General features: G+C 37.8%; 2 protein-coding genes across 2 annotated transcripts; both read right to left on the bottom strand.

Moving 5' to 3' along the window:
- Positions 1-4,456: 4,456 nt before the first annotated feature.
- Positions 4,457-8,534, bottom strand: LOC122089302 (probable protein kinase At2g41970). Its single transcript, XM_042658909.1, has 8 exons — positions 8,011-8,534; positions 7,484-7,686; positions 6,483-6,739; positions 6,224-6,350; positions 5,680-5,953; positions 5,137-5,269; positions 4,970-5,056; positions 4,457-4,780 (listed from the first exon to the last, which is right to left on the bottom strand). Exons 2-8 carry the CDS (start codon positions 7,569-7,571, stop codon positions 4,655-4,657), a joined length of 1,092 nt encoding a protein of 363 aa, XP_042514843.1. The 5' UTR covers positions 7,572-7,686; positions 8,011-8,534; the 3' UTR covers positions 4,457-4,654.
- A 626-nt stretch (positions 8,535-9,160) lies between these two features.
- On the bottom strand, positions 9,161-19,432 carry LOC122089303 (E3 ubiquitin-protein ligase SINAT2-like). The gene is made up of 4 exons (XM_042658910.1): positions 19,197-19,432; positions 16,029-16,339; positions 10,523-10,909; positions 9,161-9,760 (listed from the first exon to the last, which is right to left on the bottom strand). The coding sequence occupies exons 2-4, from the start codon at positions 16,224-16,226 to the stop codon at positions 9,440-9,442; spliced, it is 906 nt and encodes a 301-aa protein (XP_042514844.1). The 5' UTR covers positions 16,227-16,339; positions 19,197-19,432; the 3' UTR covers positions 9,161-9,439.
- Positions 19,433-19,576: the final 144 nt, after the last annotated feature.

Below are 19,576 nucleotides of genomic sequence, written 5' to 3'. Positions count from 1 at the left end.
ATGGGAGGGAATGAAGATCATTTCTTGTGAAGAAAAGAGATAGAGAGAAAGAGAGAAAGTGTGCTAATATACCTTCTCCTGATGGTTCACAAAACCTTTTTCTCAAAACTGATTACATCATTCATTAATAGGTAAACTCTAATGACTCGATCAATTCATATGGGTAAGTTTAAGGATTGAATTAAATACCTCTGCATAATTTTTTCTCTGTGTTCATGAAACTCTTGGTGCAGGTGGAGATCAATCGTCCTAAAAAAATAGGCTAAAGGTTACCTTTACTCATGTAGAAGGAAGAATCCCCTTGCCATTGTTGATTTAACTTGTGCATCATCATAAATTCCTACCAAATAATGTTGTTATGTTCCCTTGAACGGTGCACCAATCCGTTGAATTGAGTACCATCTATCAACAAACAATTTTCTTTTAAGCCTTTCAACTAATCAATACAACCTTGTAGAGTGGCTATAGTTAAAACTCAATCAATTTTCTTAAAAACTCACCTCGAATATGAAACTACGAGTATTAAAAGATTCTCGCATTATTCCCAATAAGACGTTTCGGTAAGAGATTTCTGCTTCCAAAGTGTGCCCCATGCATTCACTCCGCTTGCAATAATCCAATTAGTTCTCCACTTGTCAGGGTCGAAACACTGTTCCCAATGGCTGCCGGTTCACACACACGTCTAACTAACTATAGTGGGGCTCTATTCCTTCTACAATTATTGTTATTTCTTATAAAAGAAAATTTCAAAAACAACTTCTTACTTTTTAATCCTCGTCGATTCGCCCATGACCCATGGTGAAGGGAGACAAGATCCTCTCCAGCCAGGCGTCTGGCACGCATTCGATGGCTTAAAACCCCTTGGAGTGTTCACATATGTGTTGAGATGTGTATTCGAGTGTTTCTGACTATCAAATGCATGATAAACGTTCGGATTCAACTTCTCTCCTTAGCGCCCATTGCCCAGGTCAGCCCATAGTTACCTGGACGAGCATCACGTGACGGGGTGATGATCTAACGATTTGAAAAAGATGCGAAAAACGAAGTTCTAAGAATCATTGGATCATCGTCTCACCATATGACACTCGCCTAAATAACTATGGACAAGACCTAGGCTATGGGCGCAAGTGTTTCTGATGAGGATCAGAATCCCTGTGAAGGAGGTAGGTAAAAGAATACTTCTTAAGCCGTGGGTAAAGAAAAACTAAGCCACCCCTATCAAAAGGCAAGCATGAAAAGCAAGAATCAAATCACACATTGATGGACGTGAATCCAATACTAGGTGACACACAGAAAAAGAAAAAAAAGGAGTGTTGGACTATGACCTTCTTGGACTTGTCCTTTTTACATAGCCATTAGAGGACCTTTCAGTATCCTCTGGTCTTCACAATTATAATTTGGGAAATACCCTAATATGACAATGACTGCTCTCCATCCGAGTAATTAAAGGCATTAATAATGCACCAAATTAGTGTGGTAATCAATCCTGCATTGACGGCACGGGTGTCACAGTAGAGGCTTTGATGATCTTACGTCATATACACATATTAATAAACTAGTAATGATGGCCGTGTTCTATTTAAAAAAAAAAAAAAAAAAAAAAAAAAAAAGAAAGAGAAAAAAATTGATGGTCACAAAAAAGGTGTAAAGGGTTAAGGATAAAAGGACGAGAGATTACTTGTTTCCATGGCTATTGCATGCATATAGATCAACGAGAGGTTGTATGATGGTATCTTCAAGGCATGAGGCTGGGTATGGTGTTCTTGTGCCTCTTTGTGTTTAGGCTTAGACACATGAAAGTGGATAGTTTTTTTTTCTTAGGATTAAATTTAGGATATATTTTCTCTTTACTCATAGAATGAGAATTTCTTCATCCACATTTAATCTCTAATTGATCAAAGTTTTACGAATTGAAATTAAAGCAAATGGATTGGCCAATCCCGATTTCAATCTCAAACTTCGTTGTGGGTTCCATGGCTTTTCTCTTCCTTGGCTATCTGCCTCTCCACCATAACACCTTCAAACATTATTTTTATGTCGGAGAATGTGTTCATCAATTCTGGCCTCCACTGATTCTCTTCATTTCAACCTATTCAAATAGGTTGATTTGTATTGAAATCCAAAAGTCAAGGTATATTTTTTGATCAATTCGCATAAATGTAAAGGGTCACACTGTGTTTTAGGGTTTATTTTTTCAATATTATTAATAGGAATAGTTAGAAGTACAAGTCCACCTATAACGAGACAGTACGGTTTTGGGAAGTGGGATAAAGCTTTTTGCAACATAAAGGTCCCAATGATAAGGACACTTTCCAGCCTTCCTTTCCACTACCATAATAAATGCTCTCTTTCTTCCTTTATTCATATAGGACGACCACCTGTCATGGACGTGGGGTCCATCCACCCGTCCATTGATTGACGCCATTAATTAAGGATAAAGAATTGCAGATTCCTTACAATTATACATCTCACATTTTCACTTCTTTCATTAACACTATGTTTGGATGTCAAGAAAAAAAAAAAATTTTGAATTTAAAGTTGCAACATTGATTCATCTAAATGCCCAAGTTGCTAAATTCACAAGGTTCATTAACCATATGTATCTGGTCTATATATTACTACAACTTCTTTAGTTTGTTAACTCTATTTTTGATAAGGATGACAGTGGTAGATGATACATCACTTTCTGTCAACAGAGCTCCAACATTCATATCTTGCCATATCTTTTAGGGATTAAAATAGAACTGGATTACAAATTATGGCTTCTTTTCTGGTTAGGATTGTATCATGAAAGATGCAGCTGTTGCATTCAGAACATAATACCTTAAACAAAAAAGATTCAAATTGTTCCGTCTTCTTTCCGACGGATCAGCCCAATTAGAGAAGGGCTTCCGATTCCATATGACAACAGGACGAGCATTCGCTGGACGGCCAAACATTGAAAGGGCACCATGCAGAAAAGAGACAAGATTACACAATACATAATCGCTGTCTTCATTATAATAACAATACTATATAATCTTCACCTGTTTCTCATCACTTTTTTTTTTTGGTCCCCTCTTTATTGCTGTGGCTGGAATAAAACCATTTATCTTGGTTTTCCATAGCACCTTTCTGCCTATGATTTGATCCAAAATGGTCCATAGCACCTTTCTGCCTATGATTTGATCCAAAATTGTGTCTTGTGGCTTTTTTTATCTGAGTCTCAATAAAATGATTCATCAGAAATGAGTGACTTATTGTGAACCTTAGATTAACTCAACCTCCTTTTTAATATCCCCACAGCAGATTCATGAGTATCAGAGTTGTAAGTGGAGATCAGTACAGATTGAAGTTTCACCTTATGCATTCAACTGCTACTAGGTTCCAAAATGTTATTATTTCATTCCAAGTGGAAACCAACCAAATTTAACCTCCCAGTGCAGTTTCTTGACAATAGGTTTTGAGTCTAGACAGCAAACAGCCAACAACATTCAGGTCTCACTGCTCATGAAATAGTTAGAAAAGGGTTATCCTCCTTCAGCCTGCTATATTCTTATCTTGATAATTAAGGATCAAAGCAACAACTAGAAAGACCCTTTTGCCAACACTGTCTACCTCAACAGTGCTGCTTGTGTTTCTTTGCTATGGTAATCGCATTGTTCTTAGTTCTCTGTATCTTTCATCCTAACACCTCAGTTACAATGGTATTTTTGTCGGAAGTAACTCGATATATGGAACAGCTGTTTGTATTTATTGATGTTTCTAAAATCTTTATTAATGTATCAACATTTGCCTACTCGAAATTTTCAAGTATGGTCTTAGATGGCCTTTTCCTTCTGATTCATTTCAAACTATAGTAAATTCAACCTTACAAATAGCTACTCGACCTGGTTATCCCAAACTGGAAATAACTCAAAATTTAATCTTGCTATAACTCATTTCCCACAAGAAGTATGGAAGCCCTTTTGATATATCCATGCTCTGGCTACCATCAGTCAAGATCCAATTCGATCTTCAATCAGCTTATTTGTCGATAGGTATTGTTGTCGGAATAACCTAGGACAGAAAGGGAAAAAATATCTGGGATGGAGATGTTGAAATAATAACTTGGTAACCAACAGATCAAATTTACAGGGGAAGATTGCAATTTCATGGGTGGCAATATGCTCCATGAATGAGCTGAAGTTCATTCTTGATTGACACAAATTTTCAGTAACTTTATCATACCTATACCCTCTACCATAACGGCAATGTAGAGTCATTAAAGTATGATCTGGGGCATCACTAATTTTTTCATTTTTAATACCCCATAACAACCCAATCTTTAGATATGCTCATTAATCCGCAGGTCCTTTCAGTTTCTCATGCTGCATCTTGCATTCACTGTTCTGCTGTACTGTAAAAGCTATTTTATTTGGGTTGAATGAACACTGCAAACATACCTACATCTCGTCTGCCAAAAGTATCAGAAGTATTTTTGTTCTCAAATGGTCAAACCTTAGCTTAGATAGATTAAAATATACATCTTGAACCATATGGGATGGCTGCTAATCTTTCCCAAAAATTTTTTGATACAAGATCTCAATATCGAGCTCAAAAAGTTCAATGACAATGAATTACATGTAAAATAGTGGGGACAACTTTTTTTTCTTTTTAAAAAGAGACATTATAGTTACATGTGAGACTCTGATCCTCCTGGTTTTGAGTTAAGTAGTGGTTGAAGAGCCTTGACAACAATTGTCATATTTGGCCGGAAGTCTGCTTCATATTGAACACATAGTGCTGCTACTGCTGCCAACTGAAACACAAACAAACACATATAACACATTGTTTTCAAACAAATAAGACTTAAAGAAAAATTCTCATACTGTCCTATCTATTGAAATACAACCAAAGGAAAGAGAATACTGCAACTAAACCTATTTAGCTAGTGATAAGTGAAACACAAAAGAACAGAGCACATAGACAAGAGAGAAGGGGCAAGGACCTTAGCTACAGCCTTAGGTGGGTATTCATTATTTAGCTTGGGATCCACACATTGCTTGACCTTGTCCTCACTCAATCTTGGAGTTGCCTACATTGTACAATGTGGTTAAAGATCCAAGTAGGAGATGAGGAAATTGAAACAAAGCTTGAGGTAGTAATAAGACTCACCCAAGTAACCAGACTCTGTTGTCCTTTAGGCATAGTGTGATCTACTGGCTTCCTTCCTGTCAGAAGCTCCAAAAGAACAACACCAAAACTGTAGACATCACTTTTTTGAGTCAATTGCCCAGTCATGGCATACCTGAATGGTGATAGAAGAAAATAAATAAATCAACACAGCATACCAGAAGAAAGGAAATTTAGTATAAAGTAAGTATATAAGGTCTGCCATGACTGAACAGAAGTTTACGTTCTCATTCGTTGTTGGGGTAAATTTTCTAGTTTATCAAGTTCTTTCTTAGAATAATGTACATTGCAAAAAAATGAAAAGAAAGAAAAAGAGATCAAATCCCAATTGATATTCACCTAGCCTAAGCTTTGGCTACTCTACATGAATTTTGTTTTTTAATTGTTCCCTAAGAATACAGGCAGAAAAAAACATGATATTACAGCTAAGTAAAACAGTTCTGGTCTGAAATTCATGAACATTTTCATTTTTTGTGTCCAAAATAGAGAAACAGTAAATTCACATTTGAAAGTTGTTACACTTACTCTGGTGCATGGTAACCAAAGGTTCCCAAGACTCGAGTGGAATGTAAACGAGCTGCTGTGTCTGGAGACTGGTTGGTTAAATTGAAATCAGCAATCTTGGACACGAAATCATCGAAAAGAAAAACATTGCTGGATCTGACATCGCGATGGACTATAGGTGGTTGAACTTTTTCATGAAGATATTCAAGACCTTTTGCTGCACCAGAAGCAATTTTCACCCTTTGGTTCCAGCTGAGAACTGGACCAGGTTCAGCTCCCTGTACACCTTTCCTCCCTGAACAAAAGATAAACACCATGGTTCAGCATTGAAGTCCTGAAACTTGAATGGATTCAACATATGAGCATAGTTGTCACGGCGTCCAGAGACCAAAGGCATTGGAGGGTGCCTGGATGTCAAGGCAGCACCAACAAGGCACCTAGGAGACCAAAGTGCCCCTCCAGAAAGGGTGCTTGGATGCCTAGGTATCACCTTGACAATTATGATCTTAAATATCTGCATTGGAGTATGAGCATTCACTCTCAGAAGAAAGCAATTCACTTATACCATGTAAAACATCGTGTAAAGAACCCATTGTTGCAAACTGATATGCCAAAATTCGATTGTTTGCCTCCAAACAGTATCCCAACAACTCTACAAAATGATCATGCTTAAGTCTTGAAACCATTGATAACTGCATCATCCATTGTAAGAAAGAGAAGACAAGATGTCAGACTGAAGTCTCAGTTGTGAAAGGTATAGGTTCCCCTTTTCTCTTTATCCAAAATTTATAATTAAAAAAAAAAAAAAAAGCAACAACAGCAACCTGAGCTGCAAAATCAGAATCTGGCTCTGATGAAGTACTGGCATCTAGCTTCTTGATGGCAGCAGCTTGGCCATCCTTTAAGGTTGCATGGAAGACCCGTCCATAGGAACCTTCTCCAATCAAAGCCTTTTCACCAAAATTATTTGTCAATCTCTTCAGCTCATCGAAGGATAAGGCCGGTGTTTCAATAGGTAAGATCTTTGGAGGAGCTCCACTCTTGGCTACATTGGAATTCCTTGGCTGGTCTCTCTCACTCCCTAATATACCAAGGGCAAAAATGCATCATAAGCATGAAGTAAACTGAAGTATTTACATAAAACGCCAGGGAGGGAGAGATGAAAAGAAGACATGATACTAGGCTATTGTTTGGATGCCAAGGAAAAAAAAAAGACAAAAATCAATCACTGTGTCATCATAATTTTTGTCTTATTATGTTTTTTTCTTTTCCTGGCATCCAAACATAGCTGTGATTTTTCTCCACCTTGCAATAATATTAGCTAATAGAGTAACAGGGCTTCTCGTGCAGTTTGAGGACTCAAGAGGGTCAGTCAGTAAAAGGAAAAGGGAGTCTATGATAAGTTGAACATAGACTTGGTCCAACCGTAGTATTGATTCTGTGACCGAGTATGTATACACAGAATTGTAATTGAATTGATTAAGGATGATTCGAGTTCCTCAAAGGGCAACATTATTTCAGCTCATTACATAGCAAGGAGGTCGACCCCATTTATTTGGGATAAAGCTGAGTTGAGTTGAGTTGAGTTGAGCTATATAGCAAGGAGGCAAACTCTTTTAAATGTACAAAAGGAATAATGTAGGTGACACAGATTTATGTTCATCATTACCCACAAACATGAATACCCATCTACAGATTCGAGAACAAGGTACCCATCACAAACATTTTCTATATCCTTCTCTTTTGAAATGATGATGGAGCCACAGATTTAGATAAGGGGATGCAAAACAGATGAAATAAACAAGAGGAGTCAGTTATAGGATACCGTATGCATTTCCCCCCTTGGGTGGGGCAGTATACTGATTAGCTGGGGGACCGTAGTTTTCCTCTTCCACACCTCTACAGCACATCATTTTGCAGGTTGCAGAGACGACAAACCCAGAAAAGAGATTCAGTAACCCATCTCGAGCAAATGCTCCCAAGGAATGTTATCCAATTAGATTTCCCCAATCTGAAAGAACTAAGCTTCTACAAAATCACGTTACAAGTCATTGTCTCAATAAGGGATTGTGACATTTAAATCATGAAATGCTTCTTAGAATTCATATGCATTGCTATCAAAATCATTGATCCCATTTCTATCCATAAACAAGAAAACTATAGATCAAAACTGTTATCTATGTCATCAACCAATCAGCCAATTCAAAAACCATGAAAACCCAAAATTTTAAACGTAAAAGAAAGGAGAAGACGATCAATATCACAAATGCAGATTCAAAACTTCAGAAGAAAGGGGAGGGGGAGAGGGAACGTGAAAGGAAGGAAAATCAAAAGGAGATGAAGGAGCATTACCTGACAGATTGGGATCGGAGCGACACGAGAAGGGGAGAAGAAAGGAAAAATAGACAAAGGGGGAATTAGGCAAGGCGTTTTGCAAGTTTTAGAGAGAGAATAGGAAGAAAGGCTGACGTTGCTCTTTCACCCTCTTGTTTGGATCCAAGGCTACCAGTTTTTTGTTCGCGGGAAATTCGTTTTGAGAACTTAACCGCTAACGAACCTCTCAGCCAGCTCAGCATTCCCTTCGCACTCGCCTACCGTACTGCTTCCGACATGCCTCCACGTTGCACACTTGCACGTCCTTCTCACGCTTTTCAAGCGTACCAGCCAATCTGTATCAGTATCAGTATCGGATATCAATATCAATTGGTTGTCTGAACCTGGATGTGAGAAAAAAGAGAGAGAGAGAGAGCTGAACGCACATCCAGCGGCTAGGAGCACCCCGATCACACACCCAACACCTTGGCATGCATCCCGGGGTTCCCAGCCACTTGACTGGGCTCTCGAGAATCAGAATCCAAATTCCATCCTCTTATCCATCAGACTTCTTTTTATTTTTAATTTCTGGGAGACTTCTTTTTATTTTTAATTTCTGGGAGAGGATGGTGTGTGTTTGGTGAATCTCATCGTATTGACGATTTGACGTAAGTATCTATTTTGACTATCTGACGAAAATAGAACAAAGTTTCCCACGATGTTAGGGTACTATTATTATCTTAAATGAGAACTCTTTTTTTTTTTTCCTTCTATCGTACTCTGATTATGTAGTTTTCGAGTGGATAATTTCATTCTCCACATCGCAAACCGGTATGGTGTAGATTCTGATAAAGATTTATCAAATTCATGGGCTTGCCCATGAATGGTTTGAGGGTCTATTTGGCATATGATATGTCTGCAGATTATTCTTAAGTTTATCAAAGGTGTCATCCAAAAAAAAAAAAACTTTTTATCATTGTGAAAGCACCCTTTTAAGCCCTGACCAACTTCAGATGAATCATATACTATGGCACACCAAAATTCATGCTTCCAACATTTACAATCCTGCTTGCCTTTTACATACTAAAGTTCTAACCACAGATTATGTACCATCACATTCCAATCACATGCCAGGAAAATCCCCCCCCCCCCCCCCCCAACCCCTCCATTTTACAGGGTCTCTGATGCCTGGATCCAAAGTGCATTATTTAGATAGACTGACTGGATAAACCCTACATTAATTTCTTCATAAAGTATGCTGTCTATCTTACCAATCCTACTCGACCAATGCACACAATTGTATGAAACAGGAACTGATTTTCCCAAACTTGCACCAATATCTATCTACCCCTGTTTTTATAGATAAACATTTGTCTGTTCAATTCCTCAAATGGATTATCCACTAGTCCAGTGAGTCTGATGTAATCTTCTCTTTCTTACATGAACTTAAATAGGTGGTAGCTGCATGTCACTGCTCTTTCCAGATACGACCTGTCACTCTTAACTTCAACTCCTGCCTATCACCACCAGAAAAGTAGAGTGCCAAGCTCCTCTGAATGATCAGTCCATCCTGACCGTCACGAACTTTCCTGTGGCTGTCACGAATGCTTCTTGGAATTCCTTGCCATGTTAGCTTCCGGCTATTCCCACCAACCTCCAGACTGTAAAAGAATTTCTTTGCCTCATCTTCATCTCCCAAGAACCGAAGGAAGGCCATATATACTGGTGCCATTCCCAATTGGAAAGCCTCAAAGTGCAAGCAGAACTGTCGACCAAAACAATTGAACACCTGCAGCAGATAAAAGGGTATTAAGCAATGATGTCAAAATGTTCCACATGGATTAGATTATTGGGGTGGGATGGTTGGGGGAGATATAAGACAAAAGAAATTTAGATTATCTCCTTTTTATTTATTTATTTATTTTATGTCCTCTCCTGCGAAGCAGGGGTTAAGGCTGCATACACTTGCCCCCTCCCTGACCCTGCAGTAGTGAGGGCCTCATGCACTGGGTTGCTCTTTTTATGTCCTTGCAAAAATAGAACAGGGTGAATTTTAGAAGTTGGCCAAACACAACAGGTGTATTTGGGAAGCAACTCACATGATTATTATGATAATCATCCATTATTATAATTAATTAATAAGGAATAGCCTAAGTGACATGATTTAGCAGGTTGTCAGTCATTAGCTATTGGCATAAGAAAATATCATCCATCAGGCCAAGCATTCAATCAAAAGGCCACCTCTTGGATGGTGCATAACCCAAAATATAACCATCTTCCTTACTATACATCCTTCAACCTGACCTTTTCTGCACAATTATCCATGTTCTAATGATCACTCAAACTCAAGCAGCTCTAAGGATTGTTAGACTAGTCTGATGCATCAATACTTTGGGTTACTGAATCCAAGAGCTGGACCATGAGGTAATCTGACCGAGAGCACAGGTTGGTAGCTGCATGCTGATAGCAAATGAGCATTTAACATAGGCTACAAGGCTCCAAATCTAGAGTTCATTACATATTACATTCTGAAGATAATAGAAGAACTTACAGTCAACATCCATGTAGCATTTTCAACCTCCTGAGGATTGGATTTCACATATCGATGGTTGAAGGTGCATCCATCATGCATGTCAACCTTGTGTTCATCCTTGAGATGTGCAACAAGGGTTGGGATGTCCCCAGTGACAGAACATTCAGACCCAGCATACGGGCAGTTGTATGGTCGAAATCGGCAGTTTTGTTCATGGTTGAGCTTGCTGTAATATGGAAGTATATCATGACAACCCAAGCCATTGAATCCACAGGGGAGTTCCAAGGACTCCGCCACCTTCTCCAAAGCCAAGCACCTTATGTTACCAAGTTCATGGCGACAAGTTGGGCAACGATTCTGCACTCTAACCTTGCAGTTTGAACATAGAGTATGGCCATTTGGACACTACATAAAATATTTATAATAATTACTTGATAAATAATCTGGAATATCAGAATGTTTTGAATACATGCATATCAAGATTTATATACCAAAGGTAACACACCACATCAGAAGATGCCAAAACATGAAACAATTGAGAATGTTGTGAATAAATGCATATCAAGATTTATATTCCAAAGGTAACATACCAAATCAGAAGATGCCAAAAACATGAAACAATTGAATGTCCTGCTCAAGTTCACTGAATTTTGTGGCCATCCCATGGTAAAACGCATTTGACATTCATATAGGAGTACAGTTGACAGTTGCCAAGTCTGGCATGTTAGGTGGGTTATGCACTGATTTAGCTGCATACTAGATGTGTGCTTTAAATGCACAAAATCTTCAGCAAAATCTCTGTTTCAGGGTGTACACATGAGATGGCATGACTCGATTGAGTTGTGTAAATTATGCCATTAAATTTGAACTTGTTGAAGCTGCAGGAGGTTTGGCCAAGTCCACTCAACTAACGTTCATATTGATCATCTCATTGGTCAAACATGGACTCATTGGCTGAAATGCAAAGCAATACCAATACCAGGAATGTACTCAGGAGGGAGTGTGCTCAGTTTTGAAGTTGTTGGAAGAAGCTATAAATGTGATCATAAAATCAAAAAAATTGGTACACTGAGAATATAGATGGTGGCAACCTAACGTTTGTCCCTTAGTTTGCTAAAAAATGCGTATTTCCATCCATGCATGTTCGAAGCAAGACATCTTAGTGACACAGGTTCTGCGCATAGCCTGTTCAAGTTCAATTACAAAATGCAAAACCTCACCTTTCGTACTTGGTTATATAGAAACCAATTAAAAACTGAATCCATATAAGAGATTTTGGAAGGAAAAAGAACAGAGTATAGTTTCATAATAAATAACTAAGAAAGGGAAATGCAAGCCTCATAATCTATTCATTTTCTACGCTATTACGAATATACATTTCACTATATGGTCATAATGATACAGAGGCTTAGTTCTTTAGGCAAGTAAGCTGAGACTGAATTCACAAACTCACGTTTGAGTACATGTTTGGAAATAATCCCAGCTCGACCAGTTTGGGACTTTGTGTAAATTCATAAACCAGTTGGGCGTCTCCATCTTAGAGTAAGCTTTTGGGTTCGATTAATTCCACATGGAATCAAAGCCACCACCAAAATACTTTGATTGTACATCCATGTGCATTACCCAATTATGAGGGGCCACACATTCAAGTGTCTTGTCACATGTGAGGGAAGTGTTTGGAAATAATCCTACAACAACTAAACAGAAACGGCAGAAACATAAATTTCCGTTTTTAGAAACATAAACGGAATTGAAGGTGTTTGATAAGTCATGTTTCTAGAAGTCAATAGTAACCAGCGAAAGAATGGCCATGAGTCATTTCCAGAAACGGCTCTACTTGTTTCGCCTGGGTCGTTTCTTAAATCATAAATAGGTAGAAATTTCAATTTCTATTTCTGAAAACAAGTGAAATGAAACAGTTTTATCAAACGCTTTATGTTCCGTTTCTGCTGTTTCTGGACACAGAAACGGCAGAAACACGTTTCTTGAAACGTTATCAAACGGACCCTAAGTTTAAGACTTTGGATGACTTCATAAACAGGTTGGGCCTCTCCACCTAATAGCTTTAGTTTTGCATTGGTTAATTCAACAATAAATACCAACCAACAACACATCATGCCATACATGGTGCCTTGTGTTCATATCGAATGTGTATATATGTGCGTACCCACTACACACACAGCTTAAAAGTGGAAATGTATGTTGTTAACAATGTAAGAGCAATCCAAACAAAAATAATAAACAAACAAATAATGATAAATGAGTAATAAGAAGAATCAAATTCAAGAAGTATATTGAAGCATTACTATAAATAATTCTCCTTTTGTCCCTTAAATAATTCTTTGATGCACAGGAATTAGACACAATCCTATTACAGGATTTGATAACCAATCTAATGTCTTTCTAATTGCTATTGCTCATGTGAATTAAACAAATTCTGAGAGAGCTCTATTTATATTCCACCAAAAAAAAATTACAGTTGAAACTTGAAAAGAAGAAATAGGAAACTGAAAGACTAATGGAATTGCTTAAGAGAGAAAATTAAGTGCTTGAAAAAGAAACGAACTTTCTCAGTGAAGTGAGAACTCTTTGGATCTCTTAGCTATAGTTTTTCAAGTGAATTATGGTAGGTTGCAAACCCTACCAAAGAGAGAACACACTTTATCTTCTTATTGCTTGGGAATACTTTTTTGGATGTGCCACTCATTCATTGTCTTAAGCTCTCAAATCTGCGTTATGGACTCACATTTTAAATGCACCCAATGTTCTCTCCCCTACCTCGTTTTTAAATTATTTTCAAACTCAAGGCAAACTTCTCAAGAATTACTTATTGTATAAAAAGTCCCATTTTAAAATAATTTGTAGAATTCCAAAACATCAAAAGCAATGTTGCTTGACCCTCAACCTTGAAAAGCTAAATACTTAATACTTTATTCTTCGCAACCAAGTCAAGATCAACTAGTAAAAAACATTCACAAACTAATAAAAATAATATATTTTCAAAACTATAACTATTTTAACAGTTAATGGGCTCATGGTGATGGTCCTAGTAAGAACAACAATGGTTGCGCTAAGCTCAGGTTGGTGGCCGGGACAAATGGTGACTGCCATAAAGGTGGAAATCCAGTGGATTTCAAATCCAAACTATTAGACAAAGCAGGTGCGGCTTCGGGTACTAATATAAATTCCTTTTCGTTGCTTGAAAACCTGGAGGATGAAGATATGCAGAATGATGATTCGTTGGGGTTGATTCAAAAGTCAAATTTAGAGGCTGATTTAGAAATTGATGAGGACATGAGCAATCTAGCTCACGGGGAGGCGTTAAACGAGGAAAACGCTTTCCCTTCCACCGTCTTGAGTGAGGTGGAGATGGGAAGAGAAAAGGAGACTCAAGGTCATGATGACAATAACTCAAATATCAACAATTATGACTTCGAGGAGATATTGCTGCTTAAGGAAATTTTGACTTCCACACCTATTGTTAAGGAAGGGGAACTTCAAAAGGATAATCTCGACTTGGATATGGTAAGAAAGCTGTTGGGTGATAGTGTTACTGAAGAAGGTCCTTCTCCTAAGGAGACATCTAAGAAGAGGGAGAAGAAGAAAAAGAAAACGAAGAAGAAAAACAAGAACAACATGAATTCTGCTTCTAGGTCCCCTCATTCTACATTAGACCCCGAAGTTGAAAATTTATCTATCGCTTCGTCTGAGGAGCCTTTAGAGTCTGCGGATAATAATATCATTCCTTGTGGAGCTAGCTTGGAAATTAATGAAGGAAAATCCTTCCTTCATATTTCAAACTGGAGTGAGCAAGTGGAAGAGGAAGAGGAAGAGCAAGAGCAAGAAAAAGAAGAGCTTCATTGGGAAGACACTCAAAGTCTCCAAGGAGGCGACCCAACATATTGATGATAATGAGAAAGCGCTAGATGAAGAATCAAATGGCCGTGTTGTCTATACTGGTTGGAGCCACTGTATAAGACTTGCCCCGTACTACCTTCGCTCAAAGGAATGGAAAACTTAATTTGAGGTGCGGTCTATTGGTCCTTATATTTTCTTTTCTTGTCCCATCTAAGGATGGTGTGTCGTGCCTTTAGTTTCTCGCTAATTTGGCTTGTATCCTGCCTTTTTGGCAGTCTTCTGCTCCTTTAATGTATTTCATTCATAAAAAAAAAAAAACAGTTAATTACATTGAAATGTTTCAAACTAGTTTCAAATGTTTCTCTTACACACGTCCCTTCAAAACTTTACATAACAATTCACATTGGGACATGGGACATTTGCTTAGGGATCACTAGATGGGTTAGTATAACCACTTGATTGATGCAGACCAAAAATTAGATAGTGTCCACAGAATTCAGTATATGTATACTTGGAAAAAAGTGTTGATTGCATTAGTCAATATTATATCATGGGAAGCAATAGAAAAGGAAAAAAGGAGAAAAACATGAGGGACCCTTGACCAAGCCTTACAAAACCCACTTGGGGACAGAAAAAAAAATATATAAAAACAATTCCACCACTACACTCTATCTAGGCCACGACTCACGAGTGTTCATGTTCTTACTACTTCAACATAGGCCATTCAACTTACAAATATCCCTCCACACGGCAGCAGTGACAGTTGACTCTTGATCGCAGTCATTGGCTTTTGTTGCACATGACCAAAATGGAAAAGAAACACAAGGAGGGAGGGAAAAAAAGGGAAAGAGAGAGATGGTGGTAAGGTGTACATCATAGGAAAAAGAACTCAGATGGAACCTAGCTGGAGATAGAGACCTAACCTCAGGCTGTAATCAAATTAAGGTATTCTCATGATTACTACAGAATCCATTGAAATCTATTGGACTCAATTTTGTCAATAGTGCCGTATTTCCTTTTAGGAAAAATATTTTTGTTTGCACTTTCAAGTGGATATTTGCATTAGTAACCGCCTCGTAAGCCCTATAAATGTCCTAGTAATCTTCCATTCCTGGATGAGAAAAGAATTTATATTTTATCTGCCACACTCTTGAGTTCTCGAGTAGAGATTGGTAGCTGCTGTTATTCCAAATTTTTTCTTTTTCCATTTTTATGAAGGGTAAATTCGCAATTCCATCCCCTTGCTTGTCTCTAATTGCTGAAATTTCAATTAGAGGCCAGATTATTAGTTAAACTCCACATTTATCTGCCTTGTCCTGATTCTCTTGTTCCTATTAATATTTTCTAGAGGTTCCTAGACCTCCAATGAACTTGCAACGTTTGAGATCTGAGAACCCACTAGTCAATGACATCCTGCATCAGGAAGATTCCAAGTAAGACCATGAGAGGTGTCCCTCTCCTGGGTGGTAAACAGAAGAAAGTTCCAAGAATGACATGTGGCTACTAATAAAGAAATATTTAAGTGTAAATTTCTTGGATTTCTACATCCAAAATATGGAATCATTTGAGTGTCATTATTTGCAAGAAAAAAGATGGAATAAGGGGTGGCATATTGTCAACTGAATATGGAACCATGGAATAACAGAATCAGTAAGGAAGTACAAACCTGGTGAATGGGAGGGTACATTGAGCTTGTACAAACTGGACAGACAAGCAGATCATGCACTCCATTGGTTGACAATACTAAAGGCTTTCGAGTAGAAGCAATGGTAGACCTGATAGATGGAATACTTTTATTCTCTGCAATTGAATTCATATCATTATCTGCAACCAAAGAATAAGATTCTAGAACTTCGTCGGACATGCTGCCTCCAGAAGTGAAGCTTGCAGTTTGGGAATTCTGACTATTTCTAGCTCAATAACTAAGAAACAATACCATCAGACCTTGCTTTTGCCAACTTTAAAGATTACCATGATCTGTCAAATAGAATCATAAAGTCAAAATACCGAAATCTACAAAGAACAAATATAACTAAGACACCTATTTTAGCCAAAGTAAAAATTGTTTGTAGGCAAGATATACCATGCTCAAAAAAGGTGATTCAACTGAACTAGCTTATAAATTATGGCAAAAATAAATGAATGACTATGTGGTATATGGGCCATTTCGAAAATTTTCTGTTCCCCATAAAATGGGCTTTTTTTTTTTAATTTCCAATCATTGTATCTAAACTACAAAACCACCCTAGCAAGCCTTTTGGCAACTTACTACATTTGGAAGTTTGCATTTTCATCCAATAAATTATATGGGAGAGGGTTCTCTGAGCAAGCGGCATAGAGGAGCACACCAATGAGATGCGAAGGAACAGTTTCATACATAGGAGGGCAGCCAGGTCATTTCATAAGAGGAGGAGAGAGATAAAGAGAGAAGGTGCTAGCGTCCCCTCCCCTGGCAGCTCAGAGAATCTTTTCCCAAATTAAATATAACCATAGAACAGGGTATTCTCCCCAATTCTGCTCAGCAAAGTGGCGAGCTTTTTGTTCCAATGTCCTCCCCATAATACCTCTGACAACATTATTGAGGTTTTTAGCTTCAAAAAAATGAAGTGTAATTAATTTAAAAAAAAAAATTACAAAATATAAAAAATATATATATATTAACAAAAAAAAAAAATGTCAACAAGAGAACTGTGTTGTTTTCTAATCTGATTCAAGTTTAACAGAAAATGGACATGAAGACACATTATACCTAAGTTAATATGTCCTACTTTAGGAGCTCTATCCTACAGTTGTGCACGTACAATTTTCTAACTTTCTGTGAAGTGGCAGACTCGTTTCACTTTTTGTCCCCCATTGAATCCCAGTATATTTATTGGTATAGTAATAGCTCTCTTTGAGAAAAGAAGCCAAGATTCTTAATAGTGATGTGGCCCATATAGTATCATTAGGATATTGTAAACAAACCCAATTATCACAAAGAAAACGAGCTGAAGCACAAAAGAACTGTACATGTTCCTCCAGTTAGGTAACCCAAGTGAAAGGCCACAAAGTATCATCTAAAAATGGTCCCACCGGGGGATTATCAACCAGCAAGAATAATAAAATTTAAGAAATTGTTAAGAATATCACGCCAATCACAGTTGTAACCCCACAAGTGAACTATATTGTGCAAAATCAAAAGCGAGTCCATGCAGTTCTAAATGAATTAAGTGTAATACTGAAGGGACAGTAATATGTTTGCCTCAGAGAACATTCAGTATTTACAAATCGCTTTGGTCTTTCTCTAGTGTGATATTTGGAATGAATTGATGTGTTGCACTAGCAGATGTCTGTTTATTACCTCGTTGATCAATGTGATTCCCAGTCCAAGCTATTCCAGTTATAAGACTTGGCAGAGCATATCGCCTTCAAATAATTGTTTAGTGTTTCCCAGAAAATATCAAGTTCGGTTACATAGATATTCAATCAAAGATAGGTTCACACTTGGATAATATTTTAGATTCAACAATGGCTAAGAGTCCTTACACCCTCTGACCATAATATTATCATTCAAGCCTCTTTTTCAACAGCCAATGAAGCAATGGAACATCCATTACCAAGAAGGGAAGTAGTGAATCTTTACTTGGGTGCATGCCCGTGTAGATTTTTTCACTCCATTAGATTGAATAAAGGAATTACATCTCATTTCAATAATGTAAATTATGTAGTCCTAGGCTCCCAGCTGCCTTAGGGTTATCATAGTAGAAAGGATCGTAGGTGTTGAAGCTGTGAGACATAAGAAGGTTTAAGCAAGCAATGCTGTCAAGGAAACAAAGATAAAGAGAAAAGCCCCAAGGACCTTACTAATTCAAACTTGAACTGAACATACCACCACAATCCCCACCCCCCCAAAAAAAAAAAAAAAAAGGTGGGAAACCCAACAGACAACAACCAAAATGAGTTATCGTGAATGACAGATATGATTGGTTCAATGTGAAATAACCAGGACTCTTCACTCACTGCTCATTGAACATCTACAATAGCGAACAGAACTAAGGTAAGCATGCCCCAGGAAGATAATCTAATACCCTTCTTATATATCAGAAGCTGAAGGTTGTTGGGGGTACAAAAATTTCGTCCATTTCCCATATCAAACACCCATTTTTTGTCTTGTCACTTCAGAATGTGCCAATAGGTGATCCTTTAAAGAATGAAGAGTCACCATGGCCTTTCCAACTTTTGGCAGATGGGAGAGTTCTTTTCTGCAAAACCATAATTTTAGCTTTTTGGGGCATGAAAAGTGAAACGAAAAATAATTTTCTGGGTAGATCCCATAATTATGACATCCATCTATGGATATTTATGAAGGATATTACATAAATGTTGTGCCTGTCACTAATCCAGTCTGCACTATATAAACAGAATATCATCAAAAAACCTATTTAAGCAAATCAAATACAAATGCTTTAGGAATTTAGAATTTCAAATCACAAACACTCAAAGAGTCTTAAATAAACAGTCATTCCCCGCAAGTAATGCATGATTCAAAGATTAATATAGTAAGTTAGAAGCAGAGGATCATCTAAAAATATAGTGCAACACACTTAGCGAAGTCTTAGCTCATTGATTTCCTTTTGTTTCTTCCTTCTTAAAGAAATCAGTGACTGAAAATAGAGACGAACCCATATCAAATTCAAGAAATGAATCAAGTATAAGAAACCCACTAAAGCCCATTCATCCAACTTGTCATTTTCAACCAAGACATGGAAAGAGGATGTGGATGGAGTTGGTGAGAAAGATAAACAAAAAAATTAAAAAAGAACGTGGGTGAAGAAATAATGCAGAGATGAAATACCCCGTTGAGATTTCTTGAACCTCGTAGAACCGGCTGCCATCATTGATCCGTGATAAGCAGGATAGAAAGTGGGGGGGGGGGGGGAAGCGAAGTTGGGTTTTGTTGACAAGCCGACGGGAAGCGTGAAGCGAGGCGAGGAGAGGAGAGGCGCAAAGGGGCCGCGAGGAACAGTGAAACGAGCTCCCAAATTTACGCGTTTTTTTATCCGGAATTGCAAAACGAAGACTGTGTTAGTTACAGTTAATTGCTTGCTTCCGCGTCGCCATTTATACAGTTTCTCTGATTGCCTTTTTCATGCTTTTCTTTGAGCAGCTATGGCCCCTCGGGACCTGTGCCGCTTCCCGCACGCAACGTTTGAATTTTTTTTTTTTTTTTTTTTT

This window comes from Macadamia integrifolia, chromosome 9 (genome assembly GCF_013358625.1).
Source record: "Macadamia integrifolia cultivar HAES 741 chromosome 9, SCU_Mint_v3, whole genome shotgun sequence".
Lineage (NCBI taxonomy): Eukaryota > Viridiplantae > Streptophyta > Magnoliopsida > Proteales > Proteaceae > Macadamia > Macadamia integrifolia.
This window is presented reverse-complemented; position numbering and strand designations above follow the sequence as displayed.

Bases quoted from the DNA above. Each gene is read 5' to 3' on its own strand.
- LOC122089303 (XM_042658910.1), bottom strand. From the start codon at position 16,226: ATGTCCGACGAAGTTCTAGAATCTTATTCTTTGGTTGCAGATAATGAT. The intron at 10,910-16,028 runs GTTTGTACTTCC...TATTTTATGTAG, and splicing joins TGTACCCTCCCATTCACCAG to TGTCCAAATGGCCATACTCT. The intron at 9,761-10,522 runs GTAAGTTCTTCT...TATCTGCTGCAG, and splicing joins ATGCTACATGGATGTTGACT to GTGTTCAATTGTTTTGGTCG.
- LOC122089302 (XM_042658909.1), bottom strand. From the start codon at position 7,571: ATGATGTGCTGTAGAGGTGTGGAAGAGGAAAACTACGGTCCCCCAGCT. The intron at 5,954-6,223 runs GTATAAGTGAAT...TCTTTTGTTCAG, and splicing joins TTTACACGATGTTTTACATG to GGAGGAAAGGTGTACAGGGA. The intron at 5,270-5,679 runs GTAAGTGTAACA...ATCACCATTCAG, and splicing joins TTTGGTTACCATGCACCAGA to GTATGCCATGACTGGGCAAT.